The sequence below is a fragment of the Mercenaria mercenaria genome, chromosome 18 (genome assembly GCF_021730395.1).
Source record: "Mercenaria mercenaria strain notata chromosome 18, MADL_Memer_1, whole genome shotgun sequence".
Lineage (NCBI taxonomy): Eukaryota > Metazoa > Mollusca > Bivalvia > Venerida > Veneridae > Mercenaria > Mercenaria mercenaria.
The window spans coordinates 20,521,733-20,543,221 of record NC_069378.1 but is presented as its reverse complement, the minus strand read 5'-3'; the positions used below and the strand labels follow the sequence as shown (position 1 = coordinate 20,543,221).

Below are 21,489 nucleotides of genomic sequence, written 5' to 3'. Positions count from 1 at the left end.
TAACTTGTTTGCAGCCGTGGAACTGAACAGTCGTGCTTAGGCAGGTGGCTGTTTGAGACAGGTTAAAAGTAGTGCAGAAAAGTAAATTTTGATGTCAACTGACCAACTGCATAAGGCAGGTGGCTGTTTGAGACAGGTTAAAAGTAGTGCAGAAAAGTAAATTTTGGTGTCAACTGACCAACTGCATAAGGCAGGTGGCTGTTTGAGACAGGTTAAAAGTAGTGCAGAAAAGTAAATTTTGGTGTCAACTGACCAACTGCATAAGGCAGGTGGCTGTTTGAGACAGGTTAAAAGTAGTGCAGAAAAGTAAATTTTGGTGTCAACTGACTGGCTGCATAAGGCAGGTGGCCACTAAGCTTGGTTCAGCTGCTTATGTTTTGTATGTAAGTGCAGTCTTTTCATTTTTCCATTGTTTTCAATTAGGGTGAAAAGGGCGAACAAGGGCCAAGAGGACCTCCAGGCCTTCCAGGAACACCAGGCATACTTAGTGATGAAGGAACTGGTGGAATACAAGGACCTATTGGACCAGTGGTATATATTGCTATTACCTTCCTCTATTCTAAGTTGACTCCACCATAAAGAGGAGTTTGCAAATTTGAAAGAAGATCTGTAGGTTATTTTGGATTGATGGAATTATGTCTTTAGCATTCTCCATACAGACCAAGATACATTACCAGTGTTGAAATTGAAAACTCAAAAACTGGAATCTTATGATTGATGCCTGACTGCAAATTTGTTTGTCTGTACCATATCTCCCCTAAAGGTTGGGACACCCTTAGTATTGGGTAAACCCTTAAAATTTTCTCTTTTTTTTCTTGACCCTTAACTTTGGGACACAAAAGCTTAATTATTAATGTTCAGTTTTCTGTAACTTTGTAAGAAATTTATAATGATGAAATTTTGCTGAGCTACTTTTAGCTGCAGACTGGACACAATGTGTGCTAATTTTATAGTAAGGAGTAAAAGAGTGGTGAACATCTAATTTCAGACCTAAAATATTGATAAATATAGGCCCATGAACATGGCCTGCATTTTTTCTGTGAAATCACATCTGCGATTTTTGTTATATGAATATCTACAGTAAAATGCCCATTGCTCAAGATTGCACAGGGGTGATAAAAAAATCTAAGTTACCCAAAGTTTTAAGTGATCCAAACATAGAAAACATTAGGACAATGTCTGGAAACCATATAAATTGCTTGAGTAAGTCGGATAGTTGAGCATCAATGCTTGAGCAAGCTTGGGTCGTCGAGACATCGATAGTTGAGCATGCAGGGTTTTACTGTACCTATAAATGTAGTTACTTATTAATACTTTTAGGGACCACCTGGCCCTCGAGGTCCACCAGGTTATCCTGGTAGGGATGGTCTACCTGGCCGTGATGGAGTAGGGGAACGAGGCCCAATGGGTCCCCCTGGCCCTGCAGGAGAAGGCAGTGGAAAGATGGGTCCGCCAGGACCTCCCGGACCCCCAGGACGACCGGGTTCTGGCAGTGGTAGTGGAAGTACATCAGGGGTAATGAATTTATTTGGTTCAGTAAAATTTTTAATTAACTTTATATAAAGGTTGCTTTTTAGCATTATTGCATATATAATTACATATATTAGTCAAAATATTTTAAGGACATACCTAATTTAGAAGAGTAGTGTGTAATGAACATGGATTGTTGTTTATGAATGTGGCATAGAACATTGTATGAAATAGTTCTGTAGGCATTTAAGACAGCACTTTGTTGTGCCAATTTAGAATATTTTTGAAATTTGAAAAATGGATTAATTTCATTTTATTTTCATTTGTCAGAACACTTTGTTCGAGTTCTTGTCATTGATTACCATGAAATTGTTATTGTTTGTGGGTCTAATTTTCATTGATTTCAAAGCTGTTTGATCATCAAAATCAAATCCTATATACCAAAGAACACATACATTTCACATCCATCTCAGCCAGATGATCTGGCTTACGAAAAGTTAATGTGGTTCTAACCAGGTGCCCGCCCATGATGAAATAATATCCAGAGGGACACCTGAAAAGCTGGAAAGTCGCCATATGACCTATAATTGTGTCACTGTGATGTTAACCCTTAGCCTGCTAAATTTCTAAAATAGACTGGTCAATCATTCAATTTGGGCAATACCATTTATTATTCAAAGTGGTGTTCACTGAAAATTTACTGACTGAATAGCGAACAGTGCAGACCATGATCAGACTGTACGGATGTGCAGGCTGATCTTGGTCTGCACTGGTCGCAAAGGCAAAATCACTTGCCGCCAGCAGGCTAAAGGTTAAACACAATTAGAAAAACATATTGTTTCCAATGTCATTTGATGAAAAGTCACTATGATTGAAACCATGACAGTAACGAAGTAAAATGATATCACAGAATCTAATGTGTACAAATTTAAACATGCTTTCAACAGACTCTGCTCTTTCGATTTCAGGCACCAGTTCAGTTTGAAAATGAATCCGAACTACAACGTGGAGCTCGCAGAACCCCAATTGGAACACTGGGCTTTGTACTTAATACAGAGGCGTTATACATCCGTGTATCTCAAGGTTGGAGGAGTATTACGGTAAGGAAAACGGCGAGGCCTAAATCGGTAAAATATAACTGAGGTCAAAAATGTCAAATTCATTAGGCCAGCTCTAACTCGTTATTGTTATTTTAGGAACTTTAAGATAGTATTATTTTAAGATAAACATACTGTGTTAATGATTCAAAATGTGGGGTTGGGAGGAGTCCAGTTTTGACTGTCTGAATCAAGAGATTGACTTGATAAAGATATATCCTACAGCATATAGGAATATTGATTAAATATTTTGCAGATTTATTTTTTCCTTGGAAAAATATAAATCATTTTATTCAAAGATAAAATTTCTGCACTGAAACATTTATTTTGATTTTGCTTTATTGTAACTAGAGATGTATAACCGAAGCTTAAAGTTATAAAACATGCACATTATAAGAGCACATGTACTTTAGATACGCCAACATAGAGCTTTAACAAGCATACTTTACAAATTAAGGAAAAACAAGGGGGCTAATTTAGACATTTGCTCAACCTTCCTGGCTTTTTCCATTCAGCATTATTTTCCATTCTGTTTATGCTTCTTGTACAAAGTGATGTTTATTTCTGAATGTAGGCCTTTTCCTTTCAGACTGTGAAATAAGTGACATTTCAAATCTTGATCTTTCAAATGCTTGGAATATTTCATGTAGGCTGTTACATAAGAAAAGCTTACAATTAAAAGCTTTGATGCCTATGACTGGTGTTCTATTTCATATCTTGATAAATATTTGTGCTTTTTCTTACTATGGTGACTTACAATATATATAAGAAATAGTGCTATTTACCTACTATTTTCATAGGACATATTAGAATTTACATATTGAAATTGAAATATATTCCGCCTGCTTTGCTCAATAGGAAGAGTGCAGATCTACAGATTGTGGGGTCATGAGTTTGGTCTCCAAGTGACCAAAGAGCTATAAAAATAAATAGATCGGCAACTTGAAAGGCAAATCTCGCCAACATCACATGGGAACTGAATGAGATCTCGTTTTACTGGTGTATGAAACAGACAGAAGAAGGATAAAAAGTTTTGTCATGAAAAACTTTCTATCAGATCGTTTGTTAATAATGATAATGGTGTCTTTTTAATGTTATTAGTATTTTCTACATGGGGAAGGAATGAATTTATGATTGGAAGTCTAGGAAATCAACAGTTGTCATTTGAAAATTGGACCCGATTCTGTTTTTTATGTGCCGGCCGTATCGCCAGTGTAATACTTTAATAAGCGTCTGTTGGTTTGATAAGTGATCATGTCAGCAAACGCTTCAGTAAGATAACGCACTGACACGAGCTTACGCGAGATTATCTCCAGTTGCCATTCTGTGCATTTTATACTTCTTTGGTGAGACATATGTTCTCTGTGTTGATTGATAAAAGGCATTGTGTCTAAAACCATTCATTCCCCACCTCTGATTCACGTGGGGAAGTTGGCAGTTACTTGCGGAGAACAGGTTAGCACTAGTATAGAATTCAGGAACACTGGTTAGGTTAAATGTTTGCCATTACATTACTAAAATGAACTAAACCCAAACCAAACAAAAGAAAGGAAATATTATGTAGCAGAATCATGATAAATTTAAACACTCAAAATTGGTTAAATGCTGCTTGAATTGGAAATAACTCTTTTTTACTAGGCCCTGGTGAAATTATTCCTTTTGATGTATAGCCTCTTTGTCAACTTACTGTATGTAACAAAAGCAGAACATTTCGGGGAAAAGTATTTCACAGTCTGAGAGAATTATTTCATTCATACGCTTAAAGGATACATGTCTATCATGCAGTGTATGTTGCTTTTACAGCTTGGCACAGACCTTATAGAACTTCTTCCTGAAACTCCGAAGGTAAGATTGTCCGTCTTAATGATATACATCATTCTTATTCTTGTCCGCATTGATAGACATTATTCTTGTTCTTGTCAGACAGAATGTTTTATATCATTTCTTTTTTTGTTTGACTGAATCTTGTATGTCTGAATGGTATATGTCATTCATTTTCTTGTCCAACTGAATTATATCTATCATTGCTATTCTTGTCCGACTGAATGATATATATCATTGCTATTTTTGTCCGACTGGATGATATATATCATTGCAGTTTTTGTCTGACTAAATGATATATATCATTTCTATTTTATGACTGGATGATATATATCATTGCAATTTTTGTCCGACTGAATGATATATATCATTGCTATTTTTTGACTGGATGATATATTTAATGTGGGACTAAAAACAGCACTAAACACAAACAAATAGACTTACTAGTGTAATATCATTCCATTTATTGTCAGGTTACATGATATATATCATTCCTACTATTTCTTTTGACTGAATGATGTTATTTCATTCATACAAATAGTTATAGATCTATTTATAGAAATGTTTGGTCTTAAGATAGAAAATTACGAGTTTTAGTTTAAAATACTTCCAGTTAACAGTAAATTGAAACTTTTCTGTAGTACTGGTATGAGTAGACTGGATTAACATGGTTAAACATCTTTCCAAAGGATATTGTAAAGGTGGATACTTTTGTTAAATATTTGACAGTGGCAAAATAAAAAAAAGTCACTCATTGATGAAGCTTCACATAGCATTCAGTATCATTTTTGACTATCAAGTTTAGCATGAAAATAGCATATATTCAAAATTAATTGTTGTAGCAAGCAGACTTTATTTGAGCCACACCATGAGAAAACTGACATAGTGCGTTTGCCACCAGCATGGATCCAGACCAGCCTGTGCATCTGCGCAGTCTGGTCAGGATACATGCTGTTCGCTTTCAAAGCCTATTACAATTAGAGAAACTGTTAGCGAACAACATGGATCCTGACCAGACTGCGTGGATGCGCAGGCTGGTCTGGATCCATCCAGGTCGCAAACCCACTATATTGGTTTTTTCATGGCGCAGCTCATTTATTTTCACTGCAACAGAGAAATTTAGAGCATTTTAATATTGAAATAATTGTGCTTTTCTTATATTTTTAATGATACAGTATACCAGTATTTTGTGTAATTTAAGACCTGAGGTCGAGTCATTCCAGTACGTCCATTTGGCTTTTTTGTATAATTTGGCAAAGGACATTAAAGACATTGCGTCACCATATTTTCATGAAAGAAAGTGGTCATTTATTATTTGTGGGGAACAAGTATTGGGAAGAAATTGGGAACAAGTACTGGTATTGGGAAGAAATTGGAACAAGTATTGGGAAGAAATTGCTGAATACTGTACTGATACTGACAAAGACTTTCTTAACCCAAAAAGGACATAAAAAGATAGAGTTAAACAAAATATGAAAATATATATGTCAGGTTGTGTTGCATTGTAATATAATACTACCTAGTTTACAATAATCACATCAAAATTTTCAAGAGAATAATTATGATAAATAAAATTTTAAAAAAAGTATACAATCAAAACATTTTATTGACCTTTTTGCAGAATTATGAACTCCCTTTTGAGCGGGTAATAAAAAATGCACTTGCGTCTTTTCATCATATTAAATAATCAATGTTTGCGAGCAATGCCTGGCTAAATCAAGTACCTATATGCCTTGTTGTACAATGTCTCAGGTTTTTTTTACCTGTTTTTACAAATGTTTGTAATACTGGCATTAAAATATTAAGTTTTTGCCCTTTGTAGCTCACCTGAGCACAAAGAGCTCATGGTGAGCTTTTGAGATAGTTGGATGTCCGTCATGCATCTGTCATCCACAACTTCTTTAAATAGCATCACCAAATCTAATTAGACAGTTTCAGCCAAACTCGGTCGACTGTTCCTTTTGTGATCCCTTTTCAGATTTCTTCAAATATAAGTCACCAATTCAGAATTCTTATTGTAATGGTAACCAAACAGAAAGAAAAAAAATCTCCTCTTGAACAGCCTGTCTGATGTCAAAATAATTTTACAGCAATGGTTCTTGATGACCCCCTACCACATTCATTCAAATTATTTGGTTTTGTTTAAAAAATACATGACCCCTAGGGACAGGGCTTGTATTTTTCTATACAGCAATATGGAAAACTTTAAAAATCTTCTCAGTAGTTTTTAATAGGTGACAGTCTACCAAGTTCCTTCAAATAATTTTGTTTGACTGTTAGAGGACAGCACTAGTTTTTGTTTTTATATCTATATTGCAATATGGAAAACTTTGGAAAACCTCTGGCCTGATACACAGATGTTCCTTAGGTAGCCTTCTATTTGCAGGAGTGGAGTGGGAGTGAAAACTTCAAGAATAATATGCATCAGAAACTGTTTGCTTAATTTCAAAATAATTTCAAACAAATATACCTTAGTTGGCCATCTATACCAAAATTATTCAAGCCAGCTGTGAAACGCAGATGAGCCATCTGGGGGCCATCATAGCCCTCTTGCTTAACAGTTGGAGATGTTGTGATTTTGATACATGTATATATAATGAAAACTTGTACATTATTATAAGCAGCTGCTGAAAATTTTCTGATAAACCTGTTGTATGGTTTTCCTTCTCCGAAATGGAAAAATGTACATGGTGTTGACATTTGGTAAAAATTGCAATGTTTTTACATCATTTAAATGGTGACAATATTTACAGTTATTAAGATATACGAAAAAAACATGGATACATACTCGTACAAGTATGAAGACTAAACGTCTCAGGCTTCTTTTCTTAGTGGTAGGGGTTGCATGAGTTTTGGGTGGGTGGAGGGAGGAAATTTCTTTGAAGGGATATTATTCAGCATTAAAACAATGTTCATCTGGGTTTTTTTTATCTTAGATATATTTAGAATTTGAATTGTATAAACAGGACAAAAAAACTGGGACATTGTACTTGTGATGCAACTGTAAAGTCACAAAGAGGAATTGCCACGTTTGTTACATTATTACGTTACTGATAATGATTTATTGTTACTGTTACGGGTTTTAAATATATACTGGTATGTTTGTCACTGGAATAAGTTACAAATTATATGCACTTAAATGAGATCTTTAATTCATGTATGTAATTGTCTTTAATATAAATTATGAAATGTATTAAAATACAGTCTGAAAAAAGTAAGTTTTGCTGTAGACATCAACAAACTACATCTATGCAGTTTTCATGGGAAAATGAATGGTATATTTCAAGCATTGAAGAAAGATATGTGTATATATATATATATATATATATATATATATATATATATATATATATATATATATATATATATATAGCTATTTTTGGCAGCAAATGAAATAAAAAAAAAAAACGTAGAAATTAATTATGAAACTTTCATTGTTGTGATACTTGATGGCAATCAAGTTGCAGTTAAATATTAATTTCAGTTATGTAGCCATAATGTTGCAGATTAATAGCCACAAAAATGCAATTTTAAAATACTGAGAAATCATTTAAATTCACTGGCATGAAATTTCGCGCAAACATAAAAAAGGACAGTTTCGCGCGGGCTTTAATTCGAGCATTTTCAATTTTAGAAATGAAAAACTAAAATCAAAAAGTAATAATAGCGCGGTCTTAAATTCGCGCATTTGCCCTATCGCGAAATACGCGATAATTCGTCCTATGCAAATAAAAATGATTTCACAGTAGCCATGAAGTTAATTGCAGTCAAGGCTGAAATTTTTGTTGGTGTGTGCTGCGTAAACTTATTTTTTATACATTGGTGTTGTTAACTGAATGTTTATATATTAATGGTATAATCATAAACATATCAAAATAAAGAAATTATACTATATATACTGAATTTTTTCCTAATATGTATGCATTGAAGGAGAAGTTGGGCTTGGTAGGAATACGTTGTTTTTTTGGGGGGGGGGGGGGGGGTTTCAAGATAAATTTTGGATAGTTTAAAAGTCAGAAGTATGTGATAGAAAAATTAAGTGGTGGTTTTGTTTTTCATAAACTGACAAAAGGGTCTTTCTTTTATCAATGTAAACAAGAGGGGACTAGTAATTTGAGTAGATGGGGGTCACATTTATTGATAAAAATAGAGTATAGTATGGCATAATAAAAGGGTTGAAGTCAAAGAAACAATAATATTGTTATGTTAGCATTTTGCAAAGTGTGTGATATTAGAAATTCTGTAGTAATTGTGTACATATGCCTCGCGAATTGAAAATTGGGTTTTGATTGAGGACACATATATAGCATTACAAGGCTGGGATCAGCTAACCTCTTAAATCTAGCTTGCTTTCACATTATTTCTGCCATATAATATTACAGTATATCTATAATATGTACTTGTACTAAATTTCAAAACTGGTGTATCGTGAACACTGTTCACTTGTTTTAGCTTAGTCAAGAGTCACGTAGATTATGTTTTGTTCCGTGTTTCTGTCTGTATAGTAAAGGGTAACATTTCTTTGAAGACAAGGTGCAAAGTTCATTTTCAGCCTACTTAATAATTTTATAGAATATTATTGAGAATATTTTATTCATGAAGAAAACCATGCAGGACAAACTAAACAGCATCCGACTCACTCACGGTTTTTATTCCGAAATAGTTTGATCGATCAGTTAATACATTTCTTTTAATGTCTGCCTTACAGCGTCAGTATGGGGTAGCTTGCTGTTGCTGTCTATGTTGGTACATCTGCTAATGTGCCAACAAAGTGCTTTATGTGTCTAGTATTCAGTGTATTGAGTTAGCCAAGTGCAGAACTGTTCTGCACAGTGTCTGAGGCAAACAAAAAAGACTTGAAGTCACATGACCTCATTTGAATATTTTCAGGAATTATCTACTACAAATGAGCCGGTAAATAACTGTTCAGTTTCAATCACATGTTCTCTTTTTTTTTCTATTTTCCCCTTCTGAGTTTTTAAAATAAATGTCTGATTTTTTTTTCAACTGTCAGTTTCACGCACCTTTTCTTTCATCAGCTTTTTATCATTTATTTGTTTTCAAAATATTTCTTTTTACAAATAAAAATGTGTTCCAATTAAAAAAAAAATATTGTTTATGCTGTATCTGGCTGTGTTTCACAATATGAAGAAAGCATCATACGTTGACAAAATCCTCTTGTTCAGTTCAACTGTCGACAGCAAACAAAATCAGATGGGAGACTTGATCATACTGAACAGAGGGGGATTTGTCCAGTTGGAATTTTGTCTTTCAACCATCCCAAGTCAGAATTTCAGACTCTAATTTTGAAAAACTTACCGAGTTTAATTCTTGAATTGTATTTGTTATATATTTTTACAGCAGATGAGACTTTCTATCATATTTGTACAGAATTGTTAGATACAGTTTAAATGATTTTTTTCATAGTTGGATTGAGGGTGTAGATTTTTAATGATTTTTCTCTTTTTTTTTTGTAACTTTTGTTTTAATTTCTACTAATTTTCTAGTTACAAGTAGTTTTAACAAGACCTAGGTGAATGCTTTTTGGGGTATTGTCTAAAACAGGTCATTTATTTAGAATATTTTTATTCATGAAATTGTCATTGTCCTGATTGTGACTGTAGACATAGTTGGGATATAGTGTCAAACTTAATGTATTGAAGAAATAGTGATAGTGTAACTTGGTCCCATACAAAGACAAAAGAACACAATAAACTAGGGGCTTTCATTTCATTTAGTTTGCCTTTCTCCTGGATTCTCATTCAAACAGTCTCCAAATCAAAATCATTAAACTGGAATAAGTTTTTGTCCAAGTTTAAATTTCATCATAACTTCATAAGAATTAAAAATCTGTGAAACTTCTAAGCTCACATTTGTAAGCTTGACTGGAAAAGCTCAAGAGATTGCGAGCAAGGTAAATGTCCATTGTAATGATTTGAATGTGTGAATCGACCATCTTGTGTAAAAAGTGACCTTTTTCAGACTGAATCCGTAACCCAATATGATTTAAATTCATGCATGTTTTCATTTGGGTTTCATTCTACTTTTCAGTTCTGCTTTGGCTAACATGTGAAATGGCCCTTTGATGATAATGAATTCTATTTTTTTTGTTCAGTTTTGGTTGGATTTATATGTGAAATGGCCCACTGATGATAACACATTCTTAACTGTTTTAGCTACTGTTTCAGTATGGTATATAATTATTTGAAAATGGCTTTTACATATACAAAACAAGTTTGTATAGTGATACAAAATCTGAAAACTCTGGGTAACAGTTACCTGATAAAATATCTTGCATACTAATGGATAAGTTCGAAATATTATATACTGTTAAATCATTAACCCTTAGCCTGCTAAATTTCTAAAATGGACTGTTCCATCATTCAGTTTGGGCAAGACCATTTATTATTCGAAGGGGTGTTCACTGAAAATTTACTAACTGAATAGTGAACAGTGCAGACCATGATCAGACTGCACGGATGTGCAGGCTGATCTTGGTCTGCACTGGTCGCAAAGGCTGAAATATTCGCCGCCAGCAGGCTAAAGGTTAATATCCGTGGGAGATTAATTTTCATTGGTTTGTTAGATCTATGGACAATTTTATTAATGTAAATCTGTTATGTCCATGTAATCAAGAAAGCATAGTAGTAACGCTCAAGTTTTGAGAAAAGAAAAATCTGCAGCCATGAATTTTGAACAAAACATTGTATGTCACTTGTCTGTAATTCTGCGCTTTTTTCACAAACGTCAAAACAGTTACATTTCTTAGCTGATAGTCTAACGTTAGCTTAAGTATTGTAAGCAGGTTCCATATGAGCCGCACCATGAGAAAACCAACATAGTGCATTTGCAACCAGCACGGATCCAGACCAGCCTGCGCATCTGCGCAGTCTGGTCAGGATCCATGCTGTTCGCTTCCAAAGCCTATTAAAATTAGAGAAACCATATGCGAACAGCATGGATCCTGACCAGACTGTGCTGATGCACAGGCTGGTCCAGATCCATGCTGGTCACAAATACACTATGTTGGTTTTCTCATGGTATGGCTCATTTTGCTTTATTAATATTCATCTGCAATTGATTTCTTCATCTTCTAACATTCACACTTACACTAACACCTTTTTAGTTTTACACACTGCTTTTTCATATGTTTTCGTTTTTCACTTTTTTATTGATTTGTTTAAAAAAAATGGCTTTTGCCATTTATTCTATTTTTCACATGACGTTTTAAATGTCTTCCCCGTACTTGTAAGACTGTCTGTTTAAGTGATAAGTCACAGATGAGCAACTGTCAATGGCTGCGATATTTTTTACTTTTTTCGATTTATCGGTTTAAGTACTAGTAATTGATATGGTATTGTTAAAATTTGCTGAATGGATTCAATATTGCTTACTTTTACTTTGACATTGCAACCAAGTGTTAATTTTTTTGTTTTATCATTTTAGAATACTTTCGTTCCAAGTTAAGTTTAATTGTAGTTTTAAAAATTCCGTAAAAAAAATCTAACCCCAAAGTTAAAGAGGATAAACCAATGAAATTGTAGACCTTTTGTAACATTAAATACTATTGGTTATTTAGAGACTGTTTTTGAATGATGTCATACACTTGATTAACTAATGAAAACCTTTTATTTCAATTAATTAGAATAATAGATAAGCTTTTCATGACACTTGTTCTCTGCAAGGTAGAAAAAATAATTGTAATGTTATAGTGAGAAATATAATTTGCTTTATATACATAGAGCTCTATTAACCTGTTTTAACATTCATATACATTAATCATATATGAAGACTTTTTTATTGTATAATGTGTTGCGTTGCCATAGTAATGTTGATGATTGTTTTATTTTGTTGTTTTTTCAGCCTTCAACTACTCCAGCTGCTATTCAGATTCCAGATAACAACCGAATTTCTGACAGGCCAAGGGTAAGAATAACTGTGTATCTGAATTTAGTATTTTTTTTTGACAATACATTATTGCAAACTAATAGTTTGTTTCACATCCATGAAATTTGATATAAAGTGAAGATGGGGTGATAGGTTTGATATCGCTGGAATCACAGTTGCCGGGCAATTTTTTCAACCCTATGTCAGTAAAACAGTGTCAACATAATATTTATGACAAATAAACTAACGGAATTTATTATCTATTCAGTTACATATGATTGCTCTGAACGAGCCACACAATGGCAGACTACGTGGAATCCGTGGAGCTGACTACTTGTGCCATCGTGAAGCACGTGAAAATGGAATGAACGGTACTTTCCGAGCCTTCCTGTCATCGTCAGATCAAAACTTAGACTCTTTGGTCTACTACCCTATCGACAGAAGTGTTCCGATTGTCAATTCAAAGGTAAGTAACATTATTCTAAAATTGCATAATTTAGTTCTGTTAAAAGATTATAAAACACATTTGATACTACTTGGATATATACTTTATTTAATTGTAAAGACTAGGCTAAACAGAGTAAGATATTTACAGAAATCTTTTCTTTGAAGTGTTTTGTAGTTCAATAATTTTGTGGATTGACTCGACACCAAATCCACACAAAAAAAAATCAGCCACGGGTTTTAATGATTTGTTAGCATGTAAAAATAATGAGCTTACCAGACACAGTCAGTTAATCTTTCAGGAAGGCCTTAAGTCAAAATAACTTGTTTCTAATTTCAGGATGAAATCCTGTTTAACTCCTGGAATGACTTAACTAACGGTGCTGGTGGACCTTTCAATCATGGAGCAGCCATCTATTCCTTCAATGGGAATAACATCAAAGATGATCCTAAATGGTAAAGTTTTTTTTGTTTCCTTTATCGAGAAAAAAACAACTATTTTTTTCTTTCTGATGTGAACATCCTTTTTTTTTATCTGATTTGTTTAGAAAGTTAATATGCTGTTAAAAGCTTAAATGTGGAAGGCTCACACTGAACACAAAGTGCAAGTACCTAAGGATGTGGATTTGAACACCACAAGGGTCACAACCTTCTTATATGACAGCAGTACTGGTGTTCCCAGGAAGTGGACTCGAGAGTGATTCATATACCCCCAGACTGTTAGTCCAGTATTGGTGTGCGTCTTATTAGCAAGTACTCGTTATATGTGAAGATGGACAGTAAGCTTCAGGCGTACCGTCAGGCTGAAATTTCTTTGCATGATGATCAAAATTATTTTGATTTTTAGTATTATCACTTTATTTTGGTACCATCAGGTGAAACCAGAAATCTGATCTAGTATTTATAAATTGCAACATGTATGTTTTATGGAAAAGACTTGTGGAGATAAACTTGGATTAAAAATATGCCAACATTTTGAATATGTACATTTTAGCTTTAGTAAATATTTGTTCTCCTATTGAAATTGTTTATATCTTTGTCATTAACTTTTCAGGCCAATGAAAGTGTTATGGCATGGTTCTGACCGTAAAGGAAACAGAATGGAGGAAAAATCTTGCCGAGGGTGGAGCTCACACTCGCGCTACGCAACTGGTCTTGGAAGTCCTCTGATGAAGGGTAAAGTTATGGAGATGGATGAATATAGCTGCAATAATGCATTTGTTGTGTTATGTGTTGAAATCACAAGTCAGATCCGACTAAGAAAGTGAAATTAATGTAGAAAAAAAAATGTAATTTTGAAGAAAAATAAAAACAGACAAGTTAAGTTGACACAGTTAACTTTAGATAAACAAAAAAGATCTGTGATATCATTATTTTGTTGTTAGTGTTACAAAAGTGACTGTTTATTGGTTGCTTGAAGTCATGTGATCTGCTGGAGAAAAGATCTGATTGGACTATTTCAAATTACAGTTGACCAATGAAAATCCATGGAAAATAGTGAAAATTGTTGCCATATTACTTATTGTAGGTTTTTTATTTAGTGTATAGCTGCTTGAATCATGAAGTTTTCTACAAAATGAACTTACATACATGTATTCCTTTTTCATCTCTGGGGTGGAAATCTCATTTTTAGGTAATTACTGTAATCATATTTGACACAAAATAATGTTGAGCAATGTTTATGACCTTGTTGAGTCTGTAATTAATCAAATTTTGATTAAGTAAACTATTGCATGAATTTATCCTATGCCTCCTTGAAAAGTTACATGTATGAGTTCATTGTGTCATTATAGAAGTTGATGAGACTTGTTTCAAACACTCATAAACTGATAGCATTTTGCCAAGAAAAAATTCATTGTAAGGTGCACTCAAGTCTTTGTCTTGCCGATAAATGCTCCTCCCTCTGTAAAGCAGACCTTCCTTGCTTTACTGTTGTATCCTAGCTTTTCATTGGCTGCTTTAATTGTATTCAATTTCTGATTCGCCACTTTTAGATAGGCTAACCAATGAAAATCAGAAGGTGTGTCCTGCAACTGTAGGTCAGAGGCTGTAACTGATAATTGGCTGCCTTATATATGCCATATCTGATTGGATCATGTTTTAAATTCTGTCTTCCAATGAGTTGCAACATTTTGCTGGAAATGTTTGTACTAAATTTCTATTGGAGTAAATAAAACAGTGCCTCTCAGTTATGAAAATAAAAACGGAAAACAGCTAAGTTACTTGAAAAGTAGAGTCACATGTATGTAAAGAAGTCTCAGACTTGAGAGGTGTTGTCATAGTCACATTTCACAAAATGTGGAGAAAAAACTCCAGATATAGTCTTTGTTTTATTCAGAGAATTCTGGCTCCCTTTCGTTCTGTAATTTTCGCTTTATTCAAACAATATATTCTTGCTGCATTTTGATATCCAATTAGCTTGAATATATACTATTAAAATTCTTGGGTGCACCAGCCCTATATCCCAGTATGTGCCTTTTTTTGCAAGTTGTAAATTTGCTTTTTTTGGAGTGTATGGATTAGTTCCTGTTTACAATTGTAGGTGTGTTGTTCTCGTAAGTTTCATGGAAAGTGTCATTTAGTTCTTTTTATAGATTAGTGAATTAGAAAATATTAGAGAATGAAATGTAACCTACATAGTAGGTCTGAAGAGGATTGACAGCGAAAATTAGTGAAGACGTCTGATGTAGAAACTGCATCTCTAAATGAGCCGCGCCATGAGAAAACCAACATAGTGGTCGCAAAGCCACTATATTGATTTTCTCATGGCACGGCTCAAATAGTGTTACGAGATTAAAAAAAGATGTTAGGTTCTACATGAAAGATACACATGGACATAAGAGCTGCATTTAAGTGAGTTTCAAATGCAGGTCATCAAAGTTGAGTGGCAGACCCCTTTTCCTGTTGTTTTGTAGGCTACAGTCCCACTGCAAGTTGATCAATGTTATTTTAGGTGTTTGAATCTATAGAAAAATACATACAACATTAATGAACAAAGACTTGACCAGAATTTTACTGAATGTATTCTGCAGGGTTTTGAAGTTTAGACTAATTACAGAAAATGTTCTTCTGTTTTTGTACAAGCAGGTACAAAAACTAGATCAAACGTTTTGATAAATTAGTACTTTTATGCTGAAGTCTGTCAGACCATCTTCATGCGACCTCAAATCACATCCTCAAAAGTATTATATAGATATTATGTGACTTTGATCTTTTCAGCGAAATTTACGAGACATGGATGTATGTGTACAGAAGGTAGAGCTGCATGCCAAAATTTGTAAATAGAATTTTGTATCAAAGTATTACAACACCCCTGTAAGGGGAAAGTATGGTGTTTTTGTATTTTCATTGTTAATTTGAATAATTCTGACTTCTGTAGATAGTGACTGTTGTATACATTTAAGTTACATTCTGTATGCTTTCTATCTTTACCAGAGTAATTTCCATATTTATGTTTACCCTCTGTATCAAGATTTTAAAAATTTTGTTTTTGGATCCACTGGAAAAAGTATTCATCTGAAAAAAATATATGAAACATCTGTTACTATAATTATATAAATATGATTCTAAAAATAGATGTCTGTTACTGTATATACATGTTTGTTACTATATGTAAACATGAAATATGTCTGAATAAAAATTTTGTGTAAACCGACATAATGAATTTTATTGGTTTCGTGTAAATAAACTGCTTTGGAGCATAATTCAGCATTAAGTGAACTCCTCTATAATAAAATAGTTGAAAACGAAATTAAGAAGAAAACTTATCTAGGAAGAATACTGTTGAACTTCATGGAGATATATGTAGCACTTGTTTCATGGCATGTATAGGATATCATATGCTTAAATAGCTTTTTAAAAATGCACAGTCCCTTGCCATTTTAAAAACATTTAATTGTCAAACGACTCGAATAGCTTTTAAAGATGAATTCCAGCTTTAAAACGAAACATTTTATTGTCATAAGTTTTAAATACCATTTAAAGATAAATTTGAGCAGCTATACCAATATTTCTATTGGTCAAAATAGCATTTAAATCTTCATTCAAGCATTATAGAAACCTAAATATCAACATGTTATGTTCTTCTATATTCCATTTAGAAGCTTATCTATATATGTTTGTAATAGTATTATGGATTTCTGTGTTAAATCACCTACAATACTTCATAGCCTTTTAGAGATATCATGTAATAATGTTTCTTCACAAGTAATACATGTGTTTGCCTTCCTACAAGTTTTTACAATTCTGAAAAAAAAATTAATTCATGAAGATAAACTTTGTTTTATACATTTGGCCCTAGAGATGTCTCAATGATTGTAAGAGGGGGACTTATAGAGTCTGAATGATTGGTCTTGCTGTATCTCTGTGATTCCAGCAGGTATAAAAGTTTTGATTTCATACCTCATATTTTTATTTTTATATAAATGAGATATGAAACCAACAATTTTTTGTCCAGTTTGGCACCATATAACCTGAAAAGTGTTAGTGTGCTGTAAAACCCAACCCAAATCAAATCAACTGCAGATATACTTGAGTGCTACAATCTTTTAACTTCATATTGAATAAATGCTGGTGTTTGAGATAAGTTTACTAGAATGTAAACCCTGTATTTTGGTAGCTACATTTCACCTTAAAAGCATACTGTTATTAAATACCTGAATAGTGACAAGTTTTCATTATCTGTTTGAAAATCTGTAAAAAAGTTGTCTTTCTGCAACACAAATTTACAAAAGTTAAAACGAGATATGGGGAGATATGGAGATGGTTTACTAAAATAGATGAACTGATAAATGGATACATACCCTTTATTTAAAATATGGACAGGTCACTTCAAAGACTTGTGACAGCATTGACAAATATACCCATATGAAAACTAGGAAAAGTTAAATAATTATGGTGTATATTAAAGTGTTCCTGCTTTCTCCATAATCAGTTTAACAGAATGACACATTTTTTTCTTGGTAAAGTTACAGTATTTAAAATAGTTTTACTTAATTTTAAATTGAAAGTAAAATTTGTACCAATGTGGTAAAAAATGGATACTTTTATTCTGAATTAATTGTATTCTTATAAGGTGTAATGTAAGTGAGAATGACTGTATAAGATGTGAGATTGAACAATTCATGTGTGCCAAAGAAAAGAGCTTAATCAGAACAAAATTTTATTACATGTATAATTTTGGACATGAAGTACTTTACTGGTATATATTTATTGCAAGGATTTTAAAATTCGTTAATTGCAATATAAAGCAATAACTATCTGTGCATTAACATAGCAGGGGTATGACCAGGTGTGGACAGGAACACAAATAAGAAGAAAGATTTAGTAGTAGATTTGATTGAAATGATATGTACCAGTAAAGTGCATTTGTCCTGTAATTAGAGCTGTAGTTTTCTGTAATAAATAATGTCAGTTGGTTGTTTAGTTACAAGTTTTTCTAAGTGCCCTAATTATCATACTGTCAGATTGACTAAATATATTTTCTAGCCTGCAAGCCACAAATTTCTACAAATCCCTAAGACTTGGTCTTGGACACACTTCGATTCAAATATTTATTGTTTTAAACTCTAATAATATACACCAACCAGTCTTTAGACCATATTTTCGAATCTGATTAGTTCTTACCAAATGAAGTCTTCATACACAACCTATCAGAATTTTTTTCCCAATTAAGTGGGTTTGAAATTTTATCTGGCTGCACAATGTATTTATTGGTTAAGGCTCCTAGACACTTCTGTTATTTCATTTTTTTTTTTTTTAAAAAAAGACGAGATTTCATTGTATCATCATATAAATCACAAATGAGCCATGCCATGAGAAAACCAACATAGTGGCTGTGCGACCAGCATGGATCCAGACCAGCCTGCGCATCTGCGCAGTCTGGTCAGGATCCATGCTGTTCGCTTTCAAAGCCTATTGTAATTAGAGAAACTGTTAGCGACCAGCATGGATCCTGACCAGACTGCACGGATGCGCAGGCTGGTCTGGATCCATGCTGGTCGCACACCCATTATGTTGGTTTTCTCATGGCGTGGCTCAAATATATTACAGAGGCATTAGATCTGAGAAGTAGGCTTACAGTTTATTAAGTGAGTCTTGTGAAAGTTTTGTACTATTTTTATCATAAATCCATATTTGAATTAACCGGTGATGAAGCATAACGACTTCCAGCTATAAACTTGTGAGATTTTGAGAATTAGTCTTTTTTTTAAACTGTTTAAAAGTTTGATCAGATATGTATGGAAGTTCATAGCGTGCTGATTGTAGTGGAATTGTTAAAAAGTTTGGCGTACATTCTAAAACTAAAAAGTTTCAGCTGACCTGTATCTAACTTTTAGTGAAAAGCTACTGCAGATATATTTTACGTTTATTTACATTTTTGCTAGTTTAATTTGTGTGCTATAAAGTATAAAATGCATAACATATGTATCAACATTTTTGTTATTTCTTCTTTTTTTTTCATTACGATTCGTTACATTTCATTTGCTTATGCTTTAAATCAAAATTTGATATCCTGGTGTAAAAAGCGAAAAATGAATGCCAAAATGGCTCAGACAAAATATAGTGAGATGTAAGAGTCGGTGCTAAAATTATTCTGAAAATTACAAGAAGATTATTACCATCAGTAATGGTTTTGTTAGTAAAATTGAAAATTTTCTGCATATCAGATATTTTCTGGTGCTAAAACTTTCTAGGTGAGGACGGTGTTTGGGTGTTATTCACCATCCCTTGTGAGGCATGGGGTTTTCTAGCTCTGAACACTTAAATCTTTTTTATCAGTTTGACATAGTCCAGACTTATTGTTCAAGTCAATTTATGGTCTGAATTTTGGATAAATGTTAGAATGTAGTGGAAATTCTTCACACTTCAAGACATTCAATCATCATTGTGTCCCTTAAATGCAAGGGAGACAACCATGTTATGTTCATTAACAAAAACATAAGGGATTTCAATAAGAAATGATTGTTAAAAATACATACTTTATTTCAGTTATATATATATGATAGAATCATTTTAAGATATATAATAAAAATGACAAATTTTAACTAATGATTACTTAGTCTTAGGATTAGATTAAGAACGAATGATAAAGCTTTTGTAATGTACTGAAGAAAAAACACAATATTTTGCATTTCAATATATTTTTATTTCCTCTCCCCTTTTGACATGTTTATGTTACAAGTATTTTGTGTAGATTTGTATTCTGTGTATTGTGATGATTTTTGGCCAGTATATACTTTCTCTTAATTGATATACACTGTAAAACACTTTTTTTCCATTCGTAAGAATTTTACCTATCACTATCTCTTAACTTTTTATCCATGATTTTTTTTACGAATTTACTGTATAAACAAGCTTTATCTATGCATCCTCATTATGTGTTTCTGACAGGTGATTTTGCATGTTTGTAACAAATAAGATACATTTTTATGAAAAAAAAATAAAAATCAAACAAAAGAGAGCAGTATTGAGGAAAGAAGTTTGAGTAAATGTAAAAATATTTTACTGTAGTTTTTTATGTACATGTAGAAAAACAATACTACAAATATATTGCATTATGTTTTTCTTCTGGAAAATGTAATTTTATGTAGAATGTGTTGATTTTGGTTGAGAAAGTTCATTTTAATGTATTGATTGGTAGTGAAAGTTTAGTAGGTTTTGTTTGAGCCATTTTGGTGTTTTGATGTTTGTCTTTGGTAAGCTATGAAGGAGTACTCTTATCAACTGTTGTCTTCTAAGAAATTAAGTGCAGACATGTTAACATTTTCTTAATGGTTTATTCCCAGTTTTTTGTACTTTCGGTCTTTAATCAATGAAATGAAATCTTGATTTTTAAAGTGGAATTTTATTGATTTATTTATTTAAAGTTCTATCATCATCTGTCAATTTTGATACATTTTTCCAGATCAAAATCACATTTTGGTTATTTTTCATGGGGTAAAATATTGTATAAAATCTGCTTTCTGTTTGATAACGAACATTTTTCACTGTGTTCAACAGCATTTTTATATAGTATACTCTCAGATTTGACAAATGTTAATAGCAGCATTGTTATATATTGAAATAAACAACTTTCATCAGCTCTGTAGAATGCATTGTGCTAAGTACATTTTCTTTCCATTTGTATTCTCTCTTATTTTCATTTATTAACTTATTTCACAGCCATGCTATATCTCTGAATAAAACTATGTAAATGTTAAAAACTATGTGTTATTTTTTACTTTTTTAGCTCACCTGTCACAAAGTGACAAGGTGAGCTTTTGTGATTGTGGGGTGTCCGTCGTCCGTCTGTGCGTGCGTCCGTCCGTCCGTAAACTTTTGCTTGTGACCACTCTAGAGGTCACATTTTTTGTGGGATCTTTATGAAAGTTGGTCAGAATGTTCATCTTGATGATATCTAGGTCAAGTTCGAAACTGGGTCACATACCTTCAAAAACTAGGTCAGTAGGTCTAAAAATAGAAAAACCTTGTGACCTCTCTAGAGGCCATATATTTCACAAGATCTTCATGAAAATTGGTGAGAATGTTCACCTTGATGATATCTAGGTCAAGTTCGAAACTGGGTCACGTGCCATCAAAAACTAGGTCAGTAGGTCTAAAAATAGAAAAACCTTGTGACCTCTCTAGAGGCCATATATTTCACAAGATCTTCATGAAAATTGGTCAGAATGTTCACCTTGATAATATCTAGGTCAAGTTCGAAACTGGGTCACGTGCCATCAAAAACTAGGTCAGTAGGTCTAAAAATAGAAAAACCTTGTGACCTCTC

General features: G+C 33.0%; 1 protein-coding gene across 8 annotated transcripts in view; it reads left to right on the top strand.

Annotated features, from left to right (window-relative positions):
* The window catches only part of LOC123538009 (collagen alpha-1(I) chain-like), a 156,349-nt gene extending 135,426 nt beyond the window's left edge, over positions 1-20,923 (top strand). For 4 of the 8 annotated variants that reach the window (XM_053530310.1, XM_053530309.1, XM_053530308.1 and 1 more), the window contains 10 exons: positions 424-531; positions 1,321-1,515; positions 2,439-2,570; positions 4,371-4,412; positions 6,010-6,033; positions 9,279-9,302; positions 12,252-12,314; positions 12,544-12,741; positions 13,060-13,175; positions 13,774-20,923. In XM_053530310.1, coding sequence (XP_053386285.1) covers positions 424-531; positions 1,321-1,515; positions 2,439-2,570; positions 4,371-4,412; positions 6,010-6,033; positions 9,279-9,302; positions 12,252-12,314; positions 12,544-12,741; positions 13,060-13,175; positions 13,774-13,987 — 1,116 coding nt within the window. In that variant the 3' untranslated portion in view covers positions 13,988-20,923. The remainder of the gene's footprint in view (positions 1-423; positions 532-1,320; positions 1,516-2,438; positions 2,571-4,370; positions 4,413-6,009; positions 6,034-9,278; positions 9,303-12,251; positions 12,315-12,543; positions 12,742-13,059; positions 13,176-13,773) is intronic. The other 4 variants (XM_053530304.1, XM_053530305.1, XM_053530306.1 and 1 more) reach the window with 4 other exon arrangements.
* The last annotated feature ends 566 nt before the right edge of the window (positions 20,924-21,489 follow it).